The 19,017-nt window shown below is 51.5% G+C and overlaps 1 protein-coding gene across 1 annotated transcript; it reads left to right on the forward strand.

The window, feature by feature from the left end:
* The first annotated feature begins 172 nt into the window (after positions 1-172).
* Positions 173-18,135, forward strand: SIRT2 (sirtuin 2). Its single transcript, XM_054580812.1, has 16 exons — positions 173-288; positions 1,131-1,177; positions 4,194-4,242; positions 4,505-4,618; positions 7,587-7,628; positions 7,787-7,893; positions 8,009-8,065; positions 8,535-8,603; positions 13,474-13,603; positions 15,634-15,693; positions 15,988-16,043; positions 16,207-16,283; positions 16,369-16,420; positions 17,007-17,077; positions 17,221-17,287; positions 17,408-18,135. The coding sequence occupies exons 1-16, from the start codon at positions 273-275 to the stop codon at positions 17,561-17,563; spliced, it is 1,170 nt and encodes a 389-aa protein (XP_054436787.1). The 5' UTR covers positions 173-272; the 3' UTR covers positions 17,564-18,135.
* Positions 18,136-19,017: the final 882 nt, after the last annotated feature.

Genomic DNA, 19,017 nt, shown 5'->3' on the forward strand with positions numbered 1-19,017 from the left:
ACCTGTTTCCACATTTTCCGGGCACCCTTTATCAGCATGGCTCCCAGCGCGGGGCACTTTGGGACTCGTAGTCCGGACCTCGCCTATTTTTTTTCCTTACCTAAGAAAGACGTGCGCCGGGCGTTGTGCGAAAGCGTGTATGCAGCCGCGCTGACTGCTGGGAGTTGTAGTTCTCTGCCCTATCTCGGCCCCCATCTCTGCCCCTACTGTTTCCGGTGCTGTCACGGGACAGAGAAGTCGGTGACAGCCCCGAGGACTCCCGCCCCGCTCCCATGGCCGAGCCAGACGGTGAGTCGGGGTCCTCGGTGGGAAAGTCGGGCCGGGCCGGGCCGCGCCGGGGCCTGGCTCAGGGCTGCAGGCCCCGGGGCCCGAGGGCGGACGTGGTGGGACAGTAGATCGGGGCTGCACGTAGGAGGAGTGGGGTTGGGGTGTGGGCAGCCGTTTTTAGGTGATCCGTATTGTTAGGCTGGTGGGTTTCTGGGTCGCGATATTTTAAGGGGCCGTTTGACATGTCGCCCAAGTTACTAATGATCGCGTGTTTCTCTAGCCTTTGTTGCCAAGGACCCTCGTTGCTAAGGGCTTAAGTTGCTGCGGTCCTGGTTGCCAAGGGTACCTGGTTGTTAGGGGGAACTGTAGGATGCTAAGGCACCCCTGGTGTCCCTTCCTATCTCTTCCCTCTAGTTCTTATGCCTCTCCTAAACATACCATCCCCATCGCACCTCCTCTCCCACACCCACTTCCAGTCCAAATATCTCTTACCTTCTCTCTTCCTTTCTAAACTTACCTTTGCTTGTAAACCGAGCCCTCCCTGCACATACACTCAGACACTATATGTCGTCCTAACTCCTCCGAAGGCTTCCTCCATGCCCTGTATCCTTTACTTCCTCCTCCCTCTCCTAAACCTTCATCTCAGCCCCTTTGTCCCTCACTGACCACCTCTCCTCCCAGCACCCTCCACTCTGCTTTTCCCCATCCCTTCCCTCACTCTACTCCATTTTTACCACCACCCTGTACCCCAGTGTAACTAGGTTGGTGGGTCTTCTTGCCTCCATCCCCCTGCTTTGAAGCCGTTGATAGCCCCTTAACCATTCCCCCCACTGTAACCACATCTGCTCCCCCTCCTCCCCTAGCCTCTGACCCTCTGGAGACCCAGGCAGGGAAGGTGCAGGAGGCTCAGGTGAGATGGGGGAAGGGTGGAGGGAAGGAGAGAGATGGACCTGTTCCTACCCCACTCCCCTGGGGGGAGGTGACAAAAGGGAGAGTTACCCCAGGGCCCTCAGCACACAGCTCCAATCCCTTGCCCCCACCTCCCAGTTCAGCCTCCTGGGGAATGGTGGATTCTGAGGACTGTCAGAAAAGGGTGTGCAGCCTCAAGCCCAGGCCTGCCCTCCTGAACTTTCCTCTTTCCTTGCCCCACCCACTGCCTCAGTCCCTTCTGAGCTTCATTTATGCTGGTCCTGGAAGAGACAGGCATCCAACTTGGTCCCCGAACCCATGGATCCCATGGACAAGTGACTAGAAAATGATCTTACATGAAAGTGATTATGAAAGTAGCTCACTGTTTGAGCCCAGAAGGAACTTTGTGGGGTCACAGAGATTCCACCCAGTCCCTTTCCTGGAGGAATCCACGGGCTAGCCTAGGAGTCAGATTGAGGTAGATGCATTTGTAATACGTGAAGAATTACTTAGAATTTTCTTAGACAAGATGAAAAGTTGTGCTTCACACAGAGGGTACAGCTACTGCAAAGACCTGGGAGTGTGGAAGAGTGTGATGGGTTTAGTAGGCTGTGGCTGGGGGTGGTCAACTAATTGTACGCATGGCCAGCATTTATTGAGTTGCGTACTCTGCTTATTCAGCTGGGGAGTCTGCTTGGTGCTTTATAGGCATCATCTCATTTCATCTTCCCCGCATTCCTGTGGGGGTCAAGGCCTATTGTGGCCATTTTACAGGTGAGGAATTTGAGGCAGAGTTGTTAAGTATCCTGTCCTCTATCACTCAGAAGACCAGAGAAATCCACAGCACACAGCCCAGTGCCTTCTAGATGCTTCAGGGAGAGGTAGACAGGCTGCCTTAGAGAGGCTTGAAGGGCCTGTGAGCATCTTCAGTTCCTGCTTAGGCCAAGTTTCTCCCACATGCTGGGCCGGGCCCTTGAGGCCTTCCACAGAACCTCACTGTCTGCAGCCTGAAGAATGCTAGCCCCTCTCCCCAGCAGTGAAATTGCTGTTCAGATGTAGACAACACAGAAGCTGTGATTAAAGCACCTCCCAGGTGCACAGCAGAGGGTACAAGAGCTTCTTGTCAGGCCAGGGCTTCTCCGTTGCCTGGCTCCCAAACAGGGCCAGTGTCAGAGAAAAAGGTTTAATGTTATAAGGGATCCTCAGTCCCAAAGAGAGATTTGAAGACATAAATTGCAGCATTGTTCATAATGGGGCAAAACTGGAAACAGCCCAAGTGGCTGTCAGTAGATGGTTAAATGAACTATTGGGCCTCCTTACAATGAATGCAACATGTTGTAGCTAGTTAAAAGAATGAGGTGGGTCTCTAGTATCTAGTTCTGCAGAAGATGCGAGGTGCAGGATTGTGTAATGGTATGACCCATTTCTGGGAAAATAATATATACTCAGAGAAAAAAATCTCAAGAAATTACCATTGTACTGTTAATAGTGGTTATCTCAGGGGAAAGGGGTGGAATTACAAGGCAGGTCCCCCAAGTTATAACTTGTCTAAATGTCAAGCTTTTTGTACAGCTTATGTAATCTAAAATGCAATAAAAATGTAAATTTGTTTGGAAGGAAGGTTCCTATTCAAAAAGACTTGGAACCAGAGAGTGAGCGATGGAGGAGAGAGGTTATTGGAGGGGTTTTAAGCAGGAGAATGAGTCGGTAAGAATTTTTTTTACCAGAGCCATTGTAGGGCCCAGCCCTGGTCTGAGACACAGGTATTCATTCATTCAGTGGTGAGTAGTTCTGGAGCTCTGCCAGGCACCAGACCCTATTCTTCGCACTGTACACCCTGTGGTGAACACAGAAAACCCCTGCCTCTTGGAGCTAAAATCATGGTGAACCTTGTAGATGTTTGTGATGAGATGAATAGACTGGAGACACCAAAGAGAAGAGACTTGAAGTGGAGGGGACAGGCCATCACATAGAGGGTAGAGGTGTAGATCAGAGGTGGAGACTGAGGCTGGGAGCTTAGGTAGGAGGCTGAGACAAGATCCCCAAGGGGAGAGTACAGGCTGGACCAGGTGTACCCTGGGTAATGTGTCCCCTAAGGAGGGGACACATTATGGCAGGAGGTCAGGGGAGCGGGGCTGGAGGCGCCTGACAGACTGCGAGTTGGAGGCCATGCTGAGATGGTGTCCAGGAGGAGGAGCAAGCTTGAGGGAGATGCTGAGGCCAATTTGGCACACAGTGGGAGTGAGAGGCCTGGGGTCCCTTAGAGGGAGGCATCCAGATGGCCATGGGAACCTTGGGTCAGAGAGGTGGGTGGCATCATCAGTGACTGGGCCAAGGCCATTGGCATGGATGAGGCAGCTCCCCCAGGGAAGGTGGAGAGAAAAAGCAGGGAGGGCCCAGGACAGAGTCCCAATACCTGCATTTGGGAGCTTGGCCAAGAGGAGGGGTCAATACAGGAGAGGGAGGCGTTGAAAGGTGGTATCTGAGGCTTCCAGAAGGAGGGCTGCCGGCCACAGGGTGAAGGCTGAAGTGTTTTCACTGGCATTATCCCATTATTATGGAGTGACTTAGGTGAGGAGAGCACAGGCTACAGGGAGCAAGAGGGGATGCAAGGGGAGGATGTGAACTTGGCATGAAATAACAATAGCCAGCACTTCCTGAGCACTTACCCTGCCGGGTGCTGTCTGAGCACCTCACATAGGTTACTCATTTCATCTCACAACAGCCCCCTTAGAGGGGTGCCCTTGGAGCTCCATCTCCAAGGTGTGGCGCTCTGAGACTCAGAAAAGCAGTCACTTGCATGAAATTATTCTCCTTGGGAGTGGCAGGCCAGGTCCCCAGTGCTGGCACCCTGTCCCAGAGCCCACACACTGGCCCCCAGAGCTGCCCCTCCACCGCCCCTCACTTCCTTGGGCCCACCTCCCAGCCAGAGCCTTTTCCCCAAACCGGGTGTCACCCACCTCCCACTCCCTAACCCCACTTCTTGGGCCTGGCCACCCCACCTCCACCCCTTCCAGGACTCGGATTCAGACACTGAGGAAGGAGCAGCTGGTGGAGAAGCAGAGAGTGAGTACCATCCTTAGAAGCCTGGTTCTGTGGGGGGAGGGGGAGTGGTTTAGGGTAGGGGCCTGGGCGATACCCCCCACCTCCATCAAGGGCGACATTCCGGTATGTGATAATGGGTGCGGTGCCAACTCCTGGAGGCCCGTGTCTGGGTCAGGCATGGAGCCTGAGTTGTGGGAAGGCAGGAGATCCCTGGGATGGGGCAGGGCTCTCTGGGCCTCAGAGCACTGGGGCTGAATGCGCACTGCGGTCTCTCTTCAACCAGTGGACTTCCTGCGGAATTTCTTCTCCCAGACGCTGGGCCTGGGCACCCAGAAGGAGCGTCTGCTGGACAGCCTAACCCTGGAAGGGGTGGCCCGCTACATGCTCAGTGAGCGCTGTAAGTCCTCCGCTACCTGCTCTGGGCCATTGCTCCCCACCTGGCCCCAGCTGACCTCTCATCCCCAGCCACTTGAACTAGTCACACCTTTTGTCTACAAGTAACAAGAAACCCAATTCAAACTGGTTTATGCCAAAAAAAAGTCTTTTGACCCCTTAACTAAAATCTAGCTTGAAGCCTGGGTCCAGGGGCTTCCGTGTTGTCAGACAATCTCAGCCATCTCTGGTGCCGCTTTCTCTTGTGTTAGGGTAAAGTAAAGGTAGCTCCTGGCAGCTCCAAATGCAAGTTCCACCAGCCTCACAGCTCCAACTGAAGAGAGCATCTTTCTCCCAGTGGTTCAAGCAAAAAAGCAGAAATTTGCTTCAGTTGGCCCAGGCTGGGTCATGTTCTTACCCCAAACAAATCACTATTGTCTCTGATTGGCCAGACCTGGGTTATGTCTTCATTGCTGAACTAAGGGCTATGCTCTGATGGGTCAGACCTGTTTGATAGAATGATAATAATAGTGTTTACCGCACAGAGTTACTGGGGGGTTAAAACAATAAATATGTAAATGCCTAGGACAGGACCTGGAACATAACAAGAGCTGTGTAAGTGTTCCCTTTGATTATTAATTGTTACAGGAAGCTTCTTTCAGGTGTAGTGTGTAGGTGCCTCCTTTACTGGGTCACCATGTAGTTTATATTTCTTGCTGGGAGTTGAGGTCACCAGAGTCTGAGAATCCAAGCCCTCGGCAGTCCTCCACTACAACAATCAACCCTTTAAGGGTCCTGAACAGCCCTTTGTTGAAGACGTCTTCTCCAGTTTCCCTGTCCTCCAGCTGCTGCCGGCTCCCTCCTCGGGCAGCCAGACCCGCCACCCTGAGCCTCCTGCTCCTGGCCAGGCCAGGCAGCTTGTCTGCAGCCAGCTTCTGGCTTGGGTGGGCCCCAGAGGACGCAGGCAGTGGCTACAAAGCTTTTGTTCCTTCTGTCCTCCTACACCTGGATTTTAGGATAATTGGCTCATGAGAGGGCCTATGAGGTGATAATAATAAATAATAACAGTTAATTGAGCCCTCACTATTTGCCAAGCACTGAGCCATGCATTTCACAGACCTCCTCTCATTTGATCTCCACAGTTTATCTGTGAGGTCATTACAGTAGTGATCATGACTGAGGAGAAAACTGAGGCACAGAGAGGCTGTGACTTAGTACAGGGTCACCCTGCTGCTTAGAAGCACAGTCAAGACTCCACCTCAGCGCCCCTGAATCCCAACAGAGGCTCCCTCCCATGTAGCCCCCACTGGGTCCGGCCAGGCCCTGTTTGCTGGCATCCCTGAGATGAGAGCTGAGGGCTAAGGCTGTGGCAGGCCTCAGCCTTTGTCACCCCTGCTGCCCTCCTTTGGACAGAACGCCCCAGAGGCCCCTGGTTCACAGGGCTTTGCTTGTGTCTGTCCATCAGCTGACGGGCAGATGCCAGGGTCCTGCACAGCTTCTGCCAGCCAGCGGCTGAAGAGGCAACTGGGCTATAGTGGAATGATTCAACCCCTGCCAGGTCTTCCCATCCACTTTTCTGAAAGTTGGTAAAATGGGGGAATAAAGCACTTATAGGTATACAAATTATGGGTCTCAAGAAGTTTAGTACGATTGGCTCAAAGAATAATAACAAACACATATACAGTTCACCCTTGAACAACACAGATATAAACTGCATAGGTCCATTTATATGCAATATAAACAGTATTCAATAAATACTGTAAGTGTATTTGCTGTTATGATTTTCCTAATTTTATTTTCTCTAGCTTACTTCATTGTAAGAACACAGTATATAATACATATAGCATATAGATATATATTAATTACTTTTTTAAAAAGATTTTACTTATTTTTAGAGAAGGGGAAGGGAGGGAGAAAGAGGGAAAGAAACATCAATGTTCACTTGCCTCTCGAGCGCCCCATCCTGGGGACCTGGCCCTTAAACCGGGCATGTGCTCTGACTTTGAATTGAACCTGCGACCCTTTGGTTCACAGGCTGGCAGTCAATCCACTGAGTCACACCAGCCAGGGCTAATTATTCTTCATGTTATAGGTAAGAATTCAGCCACGGGCCTCTATGCCTATAGTTAAGTTTTGGAGCAGTCAAAAGTTATACACCAATTTTCAACTGCCAGGGTGGGGACAGTGTTATCTCTAGGAAACCCTCACATTGTTCAAGGATCAGCCATACAGTGTTGGCTCAGGGGGCACAGATCGAAGCTAACACGAGTAAATTCATTCTCTCAACAGCTCTGCAAGGTCAGTACTGCATGCCCATTTAATAGAGCAGGAAGGTGAAGTCAGACTGGTGATCTGAACTGAGACCCCCTGCTAGTGAGCAGGAGAGCCAGGACTTGAAGCCCTCATCCACTGTCCTGTTCATTAGGTCTGGGCTGAGCGTGGCAAGTCTTTGGTCTTCACCTGAAAATTGCCATACCTCAGGTGGCTGATGTGTGTTTGATTATGGCAGAAAGGAATGTGTGTAATATGCTAGAAATAGATGGTCTTTCAGTATTGTGTCCAAAAGATGAAGTTCTGCCAGAGAATGTTACAATAACCTGTAGCTCTTCTGGGAGAACCTCCAACCCCAGCCTCCTCATTAAGATCTCATGTTTTTGTCTAGCTCTAATTAGGGGCAGAAACTTCTCTCTAAGTTAGGGGCTTTTTCTTGACTGTCTAAGTTGGTATAATTTCAAACAGTAGATTCTTTGTCCTCATCCTGGCTCTTTCAACTGTGTGACTGCTTCCCCTCTCTGAGACTTGTTTTCTCAAGTGGTGATCTGTAAAATGGGAATGTTACCACCCACCTCAAGATGGTTGAGAGGACCATTTATGCATTGTAAATGTGTGCCCCAGTGTCTGGCACTGAGTGACCAGTGTCAGCGGCTGTGATGGGTGGTTATTTTGGGGCTGAGCAAACTGTGTCACGAGATGCATAAACTCCTCTCTTTCAGGTCGCAGAGTCATCTGTTTGGTGGGAGCTGGAATCTCCACGTGTAAGTGTCCCCTCCCCCAATAGCCGCCCCCCAGTTTGGGGGAGCCCCATCTAGGAGCTGGGGGGAGCCATGTATGGGCCCCCTCACTTGGGAGGGTCACTGTGGTACAGATGGGGGCCGAGTCCCTGATGGATTGCTCCCTGCCCCTCCTCCCCTAGCCGCGGGCATCCCCGACTTCCGCTCCCCATCCACGGGCCTCTATGCCAACCTGCAGAAGTACCATCTTCCCTACCCGGAGGCCATCTTTGAGATTGGCTACTTCAAGGTATGTGCAGGAAGGAATGTGTGCAGTGACGGGGTCAGGGAGGAATGGGGTCATGTGCTCTCCTCTCACCAGAGACATCTGGGTGTCCATCTGCCCTTCGCTGTCTCTTCCACAGAAACATCCAGAGCCCTTCTTTGCTCTCGCCAAGGAGCTGTATCCTGGGCAATTCAAGGTGAGCTCTTTTTTTTGCTGAGGGGAACAGAGAAGGTTGGTAGACACCAGGCATGGGAAAGACCACTTAAACAAACATCATATGGTCAAGAAGTACATGGGCTCTGGGCCGAGACTGCCAGGGTCCGACGCCTAATCCTGTATTTCCTGCTCCTTTGATCTTGAGCCTCAGTTACCCCATCTATAAAATGAAGCTGATGATATTATATGAAAAGTGTTGTTGTAAGGCTTAAATGAGTTGACAATACATGTAAAAGCCCAGACTCTGGAGCCAGGCTGCTTTTGTACAAATCCCAACTCTGCAACTTGGTGGCTGTGCGACTTTGGCAAGACAGTCAGCCTCCCTGTGCTTCAGTTCCCTTATGGGGTTAATGATGGTCCCTGCCTCACAAGGTCGATGTGGTGATCCCATGAGGTAAAACACGGTCTTCTGTGTTACTGTCAGCACTGTTCTGATTGCTCTCCTGCAGCCAACCTTGTGTCACTACTTCATCCGCCTGTTGAAGGAGAAAGGGCTGCTCCTGCGCTGCTACACTCAGGTAGGCGGGACAGTGGGCATCCGAGGAGGAAGAGGGTGGGTTGCGTGTGACCTGGTGCCTCAGTGCCAAGAGCTCAGGCTGCTGCTTCTCTGTCACATGCCCTGCAGTGAGTTATTTCCCCTCTCTCAGCCTCAGTTTGCCCTTCTATAAGGCAGAGGCCAGAGTAGCTTCACGCTGTCAGGTCAGTGGTGACATGGCGGGGAAGTCCTCTCAGGGCCATCCCATGTGTACTGAGAAAGGACCTTGTGTCTGAGGGGGTGGACACCATGTATACCATAGATTTCATATATGTTAGGGTTTTCTAGCAGATGATACCAGAGTGACTCGATCTAACAAAATCCATATACTGTGACAGTATCCTAACTGGTGGACATAGTATCTTAAGAAAGGGGCATCTTTTTATAATTTGCACAAAGGCCTCAAGTGTGCCAGGTCAGGTGGTGAGCCAAATGCCTCACCCTGGAGTAGCCAGGCAAGGACAGCTTGCCATGTTGGCTCCTGGACTAGTCAGCAAGAATTCTGGGATCTCGCACCCCTAACAGTAAAAAATGTTTGTGCCTCTACCCTTGTTTTATGATTATGTATTGAAATTATATCATACATGCTATTAATTATACTTCCGAACCCAAAATTATAAAATAGAGAACACATGAGTATAAAGAGGTATTCTATTTTTTTTTTAAGATTTTATTTTTTATTTACTTTTAGGGAAAGGGGAAGGGAGGGGGAGAAACATCAATCAATTGCTCTGACTGGGGATCAAACTGATGACCTTTCAGTTCACAGGTTAACACTCAATTCACTGAGCCACACCAGCCAGGGGTAAGAGTGCCTTATAGTATTTCCTCGCTGCACCTGGCCTTTTGGAGCCTGCAACCTCAGAAGCTGCCACCAGGGGGAGGGTGAATTCTTTGTAGGTCCATATTTTGCAAATAGGGGCAGATGCTCGTGCCTAGAGCTGATGGTGTGATGGGGAAGGGGTCAGTCACCTTCTAGGAGGAGCCCAGGCTCAGGATAAACCTGACCTTTCCTCCCAGAGGGTCAGTTTTATCCATGGGAGGTGGCTCAGACATGATACAAACAGCTTACCTGAAGCCAAGTATCCTCCATGCATGATTTCATGGACTTCTCACCTTGGCCCTGTTGGCATCCCTGTTTGTCAACTTCTGTCACAAATGTTTACTGATTGTCAACCCAGTGCCAGGCCCTGCTGGCAGCAAACAGAACAGACATCCCTGCCCTCCTAAAGCTGACACTCTAATGTGGCGTGAGGCAGTGAACAAGATGAGTAAGTAGCTTATCCAGTGTGGCAGATGGTGAGAGTTCTGTGGAGTAGGATTAAGGAGGAAAGGGGAATCCAAAACTCTTTGTGTGTGGTTGGGGAGTGGAGTATTGTTGTAAACCAGGTATTGGGAAGGCCTCACTGAGAAAGGGGACATTTAGACAAAGACCTGAAGGAAGGGAGGGAGGGAACCAGGGGACTATCTCGGGGGAGTGAGTTCCAGGCACAGAAAACAGCTCGTGCAAACATCTTGAGAGAGACTGTATTTGGCACGTTCAATAAGCTAGATCTGAGTAAGCAAGAGGACAGTAGTAGGAGAGAATGGGGAAGACGAGGCCAGGGAGGTGACGAGGCTAAACCATGCGGGGCCTTGGGGGCCATGGCGCTGTCCTTTACTAAGAGTGAGACGGTACCACAGGAGGGTTCTGAGCAGGGCAGGGGCAAGACCAGGAGTCCCTCTGGCTGCTTGTAGGGGCTAGGTTGTGGGCACAGTGGGGAAGGGTTGCAGAGAACAGAGGAGAGGCCGCCATGATGGTCCAAGCAGGAGAGGATGGAGACTGGGCCAGGATGCGGACCATTGAGGGAGAAGGGGTGGGTTATAAATCCATTTTGAAAGGGGAACCAACAGGACTTGCTAATGAACTGCATGTTAAATGATTCATGAGAGAGAGGGGTCAGGATGACGGGACAGCTCTTAGCCTGAGCACCTGCTGCTTTTTACTGAGATGGTGGGAGGTTGGAAGGGCGGGGGACAGAAGGGAAATTTGCTTTGAGGTCTATGGAAGCTGAGATACCCACGTGGAGATGTGGACAGATGGTTGGACAAGGAGTCTAGACTTGTGCCTCAGGAGCAGAATATAGACAATGTTTAAACTCACCAGACAGTATGAGGGTTGCAGCATGAGGAGTCCAGGCCTGAGGCGAAGTGGCCCATTAGGACTGATCAGCGGGCTCACCTCCCAGACCTGCCAGGGCAAAGACCCCGCCCTTGACTGTAAAAGCACACTGACTGCCCACTGTTTTTACATGAGAGCCAGCACGAATACATTCTGGGGTCGAAATGTACTCTGCAGGTATTCTCCCCTCCAATTGCAATATTTAATGCATGACATTTACACATAATACTCAAAATGGCATACTACCTAAAATAGGTAAAGGAGGAAAAAATCTTTCCACTCTCACATCTCAGAAAACCTTTTTTTTTTCTTTTTTTTCAAATTTGGCACCCTCTTCTTTGATCTCAGCCACCATTTGAGCACTGACCCAGTTTTCTGGAACATGTTGTCTTCACTTCTTTCTGAATTGTGATGACACAGCAATTCTGAAGCATGTGTCATGCTATTTTTAATCCCAAGGCACATGTATCCACTCGAACGTGAGAACAGTTGTCCTGTTCATTTAGGTAACTGTGATCACCACAGCAAAACATTCTTTTAAATATATATGGCATTTGCACTTTTTTAAAATAACCAGTTTATTTGCCTGTCTTTATTTCTCTTATACTTGTCATGAAAATCTTTTAACTGGGCAGCTGAAGGAAGGAAATTCTTTGTCACCACAAACTCATCGATCTCCAACCTCAGCTCGCCTTTTGGTAAGGCACAGCCACACTTTTATTTCATTTTTTTATGGTTTTATTTATTTATTTTTAGAGAGAACGGAAGGGAGGGAGAAAGCTAGGGAGAGAAACATCTACGTAAGAAAAGAAAAAAACATCAATCAACTGCCTCTCGTTTGCACCCCAACTGGGGACCGAACCTGCAACCCGGGTTATGTGCCCTGACCGGATATGTTTTGTGGCATGAGACCCAACCAACTGGGTCACACTAGTTAGGGCCTTTTTTTTCTTTAAGATTTTATTTATTTAATTTTAGAGAGAGGGGAAGGGAGGAAGAGGAAGAGAAACACTGATATGAATGAGAAACATCCATTATCCTCATGCTTTTTAAAAGCTGCCGTTGGTGATGTGTCAACCAGGGACATGACGTTTTGAAACAAAAAGGGAACAAATCAGGAGGTTTCAGGTGAAAATCCAGGCTTCAGTTTCCTCCTGAAAATGGGAAGAGCTGCACCCTGGATGGCTTTCCCAGGGAGAACGGTGGGCTGGGGTTGGTTGGCCACTGCCCACTCTAGGAATGGCCCGCCCTTGCCCAGGGCCCCCCTCCTCTCCACTGCCTGTTTGCTGCCACGCTCCAGGACCACAGGGCAGTTGTTCTGTATCATTTTGAGTTCAGTGCTTGTCTTTCAGTATGGAATTTTCCTGGGCCAGACTGCCAAGCCCCCAGCTGCACTCCCTGCGGGCTACTGCTGCTGACTCCTTCTTGTGTTTCCTTTGAGGTTACTCTATACTTAGGCAAGCAGATACACAAATTCAAATATACTTTTTCACATCCTATACACACTGCTTTTGTGTTTTTGTGCTTTTTAACATCTTGGCGAGATCATTTCATATCAATACATACAGATTGGCCTCATTCTTTGTTTTCATTTGTGGTTTCTTGTGGTGTCAAAGAATAACAGAGGATCAGTTAGGCAGTTCTTCACGCTCTTGAGTTATTTGCATGCACACTGCTTAAGCAAGGGAGTCGGTAGAAGGCTGAATCAAGTAACAAAGGCAAAACTAGGATTTCTAGTAGAGAAGAGGAAGGGGAAAGCTGCGGAGAGTCTGGAAACAGTGACTCTTGTCTGCATGTTTTGGGGATAAGCTGATTGCGGGCAGGGAGCAGAGGAGGCAGCTGGGGCCATCTTCCCGTGAAAGGGAACCTTTCAGTTGTTCATGGAATCTCCAGGAAACCTTGTCAGTTCAGCTATGGGCCGCACATGATGGGCCATCTCTGTAACGTCTGCCAGTCTCCTCCATCAGTACCTGCCTCATGGGCAAACAAACACCACTCCAGAGGGACTGCGTGTTTAGAGAAAAATGAGAGAGCACAAATGTCTATGTGGAAGAGGATATTCCTGTTTGGTCAATAAGGAAAGTATCTCTGTCTTAAAGGAATACAGGTTAAGATGCCATCTGTGAAACAGACCAGAGTAAGAAACCTGACTGCAAAATAGGAAAACGGTGTGGTTAAAACCAAATAGTCCCTCCTGAGTTTTTTTTATTTCTTTTAATGCTTGGCTAGGGCTGCCACATTTAGAGCTGTGCAGCCCCCGCCAGATGCCACATTTGGGGGGCTCCTCTCCAGTTACGGTGGAAACATTGTATATTTGTACATTATTTCAACAGATTTCTGGTAGGTGGCACTAAAGTATGTGGTTCTGACAAAACAAATAATCTGAAAAATAGAAGGAAAGTGGCCTGAATTTGCAGAAAAACATCCTATGGTCTGGGTGATAGCCATGGGTATGGACCCACATACATTTGAGTTTGGGCCCCTGCATGGAAGCATCCATGACTTTTACCCTTTTAGTGGCACTATCAGAATGAACAAGCTTTCAGATACACTCTGCCGCTTGCTTTTGCCTTCCTTCTTTCTCTCTCTCCCTGTCCCACTGGTTTCGCATGGTTACAACTCCATGCTCTGCCTTCTGCCCCTGAGACATGTGGTTCACTCCTGACCCTCTACCCTCTCTCTCTTCTTCCAGAACATAGACACCCTGGAGCGCGTGGCAGGCCTGGAGCCCGAGGACCTAGTGGAGGCCCACGGCACCTTCCACACATCGCACTGCGTCGGCCCCCTCTGCAGGCAGGAGTACACGCTCAGCTGGATGAAAGGTGGGGGGCTAGGGGCCATCCACGAGGGCAGGCCTCCTACCCACTGTCCACCTCTCAGAGCTGGGGACAGGGCCTCCAGCCAGTGGACACTGGTTCTATCCTGCACAGCTCTGTGGCTCCTTTTAGTAGATAATGGCAGCCTCCAAAGATTTGAGGTAACAGATTCATTGCTTCCAACACTAGCTCACAGACAGGATATGGCAGATGCAAGCTCCAGAACAAATTCAGCCACACAAAGAGGAATGAGTTAGCAGAGAGGGTCCCAAATGGTCACACAGCCCATTCCGTGAGGTCATGAAACCCTCGCTCTCTGTCCTTTGAGGGGCTCCTACGCTATCATACATGAGGTGCGCATCAAGGCAAACAGAGCTAACTTCTTTTTTTTTTTTAATTTTTAAATACTTATTTATTTTTATAAAGAGGGGAACGGAAGGAGAGAGGGAGAGAAACATCGATGTGTGAGAGATACATTGATCTCTCAATGCCTCTCACATACCCCCAACCTGAGACCTGTCCTGCAAGCCAGGCCTGTACCCTGACTAGAAATTGAACCGGCAACCCTTCGGTTCACAGGTCGCACTCAGTCCACTGAGCCACACCAGCCAGGGTGGGTCTAAGCTCTGAGAAGAGCAGAACTGTCCATCAGAACTTTCTGAGGTGAGGGAAACCTTCCCTATCAACATTGTCCGATATGGCAGCCACTTGCTACTTGTGACTGCTAAGCACTTGATACGTGGTTAGTGGGACCAAGGAACTGAATTTTAAATTTTTTATTAGCTTAAATGTAGAAAGCCATACCTGCTATGATGACCATGTTGGAGAGCACTTGCACGAGAAGCACAGGATTCAGCCCGTGAGTTTTGGACGAGCAGAATCGATAGAGTGCAAAGCCAGACACAGGCCTCGTGAGGGCAGGAGGCTGGGGCTGCCCCCAAGGGTGCAGACTACAGGGCTTGCTGAAGTCACAGTCCCTGTTCATGTCGGGACAGGGCGTTCAAAAGAGGGAGAAAAAACCCCAGCCAATACACATTTCTCGAATGCCAGCAAGAGACTATTTCTGACATCCATTGTGCTGATTAAGAAGTCACTTATTTTACCCTGGAAACCCGTTTCTTGTATTCTTTATGCTGACATCACAAAGCCTCTGGTGTCCGTGGGAGATAAGGACAGCCCTTATAGGAGGGCCTCCGGAGTGTGGCCTTTTTGACAAAACACCAGCTGACCGCCCCTGGGGTGAGGAGGCCTGAATAGCCCAGCCACACAGCTGGGGGTGATACACAATTAACATTACCCCGTTATGTTCGCTTACAGCAATATCATGTGCAGCACCCATAAAACAGCATAATGTCAATGCAGAAATGTTTTTAAGTAAATGACAGGCATTAAAACAGTGCTCTAAATATCTGTTGAAGAAATGAGTAAATAATTGAATGAGCAAGCTAGGATTCTGTGGGTCGCAAGTGACAGAATACGTTTCAAGTTTATTGAATCAAACAACAAGGAGCATGATTGTGACAAGGATGGTGTGTGTGGGGGACGGGGGGCCAGTCACAGGACCCAAGTGCAGGGAAGCGGCTGCGCCTAAAGACTTCTCCCCACCCCAGGGCCATCTGCATACTCTTCCCTCTTGTTCTGCCGCCAGGCCTGGGACCACCAGGCCTCTCTGACCCAGGAGGAAGGAAATGGGGCTGCCCACAGGCAGAGCTTCGCTCCCACTTCCCCAGGTTGGGGAGTAGGGAGTCCAGTGGCCCCTATTAGGAACAACTGTCTGCTCATTGGTTTATTCTTCCATTCAGTAGCTAAGCCTGGTGCTGGGAGCGCCCCCTGGGCTCCTGAGGCAAGGAGGAGGGGAGGGGCAGCTTTCTGAGAAGGGGGTCCGTTCTGAGCAGATGGGATCCCGCAGGAGGTTCCCCGGTGACTAAGGTGTGTTCGTGTGGAGAGTGAAGGAAAGGGCAGGGGGGTGGCAGGGCCGGCTGCCCCCAGCCCAGAGCCTCTCACCACCTTCTCCCCTTGCCCTTCTCCACGCCCAGAGAAGATCTTCTCCGAGGTGACTCCCAAGTGTGAGAAGTGTCAGAGCGTGGTGAAGCCCGGTGAGCCATGGGGCCTGGGACCAACCAAGGGAAGTTTGGACCGGGAACCCCGCCTCGCCTCTCCCCACTAATCCTTCCCAAGAAGACCACCCTAGCCATCCACCCCACCTCTGGTCTCCCTCTCTCCGGGGAGAGGGTTCCGCACCCTGGCCTGTCCCTACTGCCCCGCACTCCCACACAGCTCCAAGGTCTGCCTCCTGCTCCTGCCTGTTCTCATCCCCTTCCTTCCCCTTCTCTGACACCCCCATCCACTGTCTCTGTTCTGTGTTGTTTGTCCGTCTGTCTCCACCTCAGACATCGTGTTCTTTGGCGAGAACCTCCCCGCACGTTTCTTCTCCTGCATTCAGTCGGCAAGTATTCCTGCCACCACCCTGTGCTCAGCCCACGTGGAACAGCCTGGGCCCTGCCCTGGGGAGGGTCACTTCCCCAACTAGCTGTATGTGAGCTTGTGGTGAGGTGGGGACGGAGATGGCCACCCAGTCCCGGAGGCCTCACGACACTCCTCCTTCACAGGACTTCCTGAAGGTCGACCTGCTCATCATCATGGGCACCTCCCTGCAGGTGCAGCCCTTTGCATCCCTCATCGGCAAGTAGGTTGGGGGTCAGGGCTGGGAGGATGCTGGGGCCTGGGGGAGCCAGAACAGGTCCTCACCACTCAGTCCACCCTCCCCACAGGGCACCACTCTCTACCCCACGCCTGCTCATCAACAAGGAAAAAACTGGCCAGGTGAGTGAGCTTTTATTCATGCGCCCCCCCCCCCCCCGCATTCTTCTCTTCCTGCCTCAGGATGGGTCCAGAGGGAACCCAATAGTTTAGACCCCTGAGGCTCAGGACCACGGATTCCAGAATCTGGAGGGATCAAGCTGTAGGCTGCCCCAACTCTGAAATTCTATAGTTTTCTGGGTCATTCAGGACCCTTCTGAGCAAGTGACAAAGCCCCAACTCAAAGTGACTGAAGCCAAAACAGGGATGTTGCACTTGCTGGGACTGATGAGTCAGAGTGAGCTGGAGCCAGGGCCTTTGGCAGTGACAGCAGAGTCACCAGCTTTGGGCTCCTTCCTGGGGAGCGATGTTTCCTCAAAAAGGCAAAAACATACCACATGCCAGACACTTGTAAGCATTTTCCCTACATTAACTTACTGACAGTACAACCCTAGGAGTGGGCTCGATGATCATCCCCACTCCGCAGGTAAGGAAACAGATTCGGAGAGGCCAGGGCACTCGAGCAAAGCCACAGAGCGGGGATACAAACCCAGACCCTGGCTCAAGGGTCTGCCCTCCTAGCTCCCTCCACACTCCCTCTTCCCCGCAGACTGACCCCTTCCTGGGAATGATGATGGGCCTCGGAGGAGGCATGGACTTCGACTCCAAGAAGGCCTACAGGTGAGACCTGGGGCTGCTGTGTGCGGTGGGGCCTGCAAGGGACGGGTCCAAGGTGGGAGGAAGGGCATGAAGTCACACAGACAGGGCAGAGCTGACTGAGACCTGGGGCGAGCCTGGGAGATCTGACTCTCGCTCACCTGCAGGGATGTGGCCTGGCTGGGTGACTGTGACCAGGGCTGCCTGGCTCTTGCTGATCTCCTTGGATGGAAGGTGAGGAGCCTGGGCCACCCCAGCCCACCCCAAGCCCAATCCCTGGACCCCTGCCCCATTAGTTCTCTGACTCCATGAGGCATGGCGACCTCTGACCGCTGGAAACATTATCCCCTGCAGAAGGAGCTGGAGGACCTTGTCCGGAAGGAGCATGCCAGCATAGATGCTCAGTCAGAGTCGGGGAGCCCCAACCCCACCACTTCAGCTTCCCCCAGGAAGTCAGCACCTCCTACCAAGGAGGAGGCCAGGACCACGGAGGGGGAGAAACCCCAGTGACAGCTATGTCTCCCAGGCAGGACACCCAGGTCACTTGGGACAGTTGAGCCCCAACCAGCCATGGCCCTCCCTAACTTGCAGCTCTTGTCTGGGGAGCTCAGAGCATTCTCTCAACCTCATAACCACTCTTTCCCAAAACTGGGGTCCCAGCCCCCTGACCCCAGCAAATCTCTAACATCTCCTGGGGACTGAGGCATAGGCAGCCCTGTCTAACAGCCCAGAGCCTCTAACCACCCCCAGGGGCAAAGATCGACCTTCCCTAATCTCTAACAGCTCCCAGGGAGCCAGGGGGCCTCCAAACTTCTAACTGTCCCAGGACAGGGCCCCAGGGCCCCCATACTACTGCTCCCAGGGGCCTGTGGCCAAGTAGTCAAAAACTAAGCTACCCTGGCGGGATGGGGGGCCTCCAAACATAACTCATCCAATGGGGGTGAGGGTTGGGCCTCCCACTTCTCTGCCTCCAACTCCCAGAGTGGGTACTGGGCCACCTTCACTCAGGACCCACTTCCATGTGTGGGTGGGCAGATGATATTGCTTATTGGAGACAAATTAAAAACAAAAACTAACAATCAGCTGTCTGGCCTCGCTCTTCCTTTCTGTGGGCTCACTGGGAAGCAGCTGGAGGGAGTCGGGGAGATTTTGGGCCACTGAGGAAACCAGGATATCTACAGGCTCTCATGAGAAACAGAGTGAGGGGTACCCAGAGGGGACTCCAGGGTGGGTGGGAGCTTTGGGGCTCGTACCCCTGGACTTTGAGTCTGCCAGGGTCCCTTCCTCCAAAGCCCTGCCACCTGAGGCCTGAGCCACCCAAAATAGGGAGGAAGGTCGATTTCAGATACTCCCAGCCCCGCCTCTTCCCCCCACCTCCCTCTCACCCAGCTTCCTCTCTGTGAGGAACACTTTCACTTCCTGCTCCTCTAGGCCTCCCCTCCGAGAACAGGTAGGGGTCCCCAGGGACCAGCAGCTGTCATTGTTGCCCCTGACTGCCTCCTTTGGTATTAGGCAGCTCCCTCTTCTGCTCTGCCCAGCACCACCCACCTCCTCCTGCCCCTCTCATGGGACCCCGCTGAGCATCTGTCTCCCTTGCCCACCCCTCAGGAAGGGAAACAGGTCCTGCCTGCTCCTCACTGGACAGGGTGCCCACTTTGGTCCCCTCTTCCTAACACTCTGGGCTTCTGGTAAACTGGTTAGCTGATTTATTTAGCTGTTTATTATCCATCTCTTCTACCCACTCCAAGAAGAATGGATCCTGTGAGAGCAGGGCCTATTCTGTCCCCAGGGCACCAGCACCTAATTCTGGGCTTGTACTCAATAAATGTGGGGTGCCTGGACACATGGACCCAGGTTTCCTACTCCTGGGAGTGCTACAGGGGAAATATTCAAAAATAACCTGTCTCAGCCGGTGACCCACTATAGGACACTGTACCTGGTTAAGAGTTGAGGGTTGATAAACA

Source organism: Pteronotus mesoamericanus, unplaced genomic scaffold (assembly GCF_021234165.1).
Source record: "Pteronotus mesoamericanus isolate MK-2021 breed Mesoamerican mustached bat unplaced genomic scaffold, CSHL_Meso_final contig_639, whole genome shotgun sequence".
Taxonomy (NCBI): Eukaryota; Metazoa; Chordata; class Mammalia; order Chiroptera; family Mormoopidae; genus Pteronotus; species Pteronotus mesoamericanus.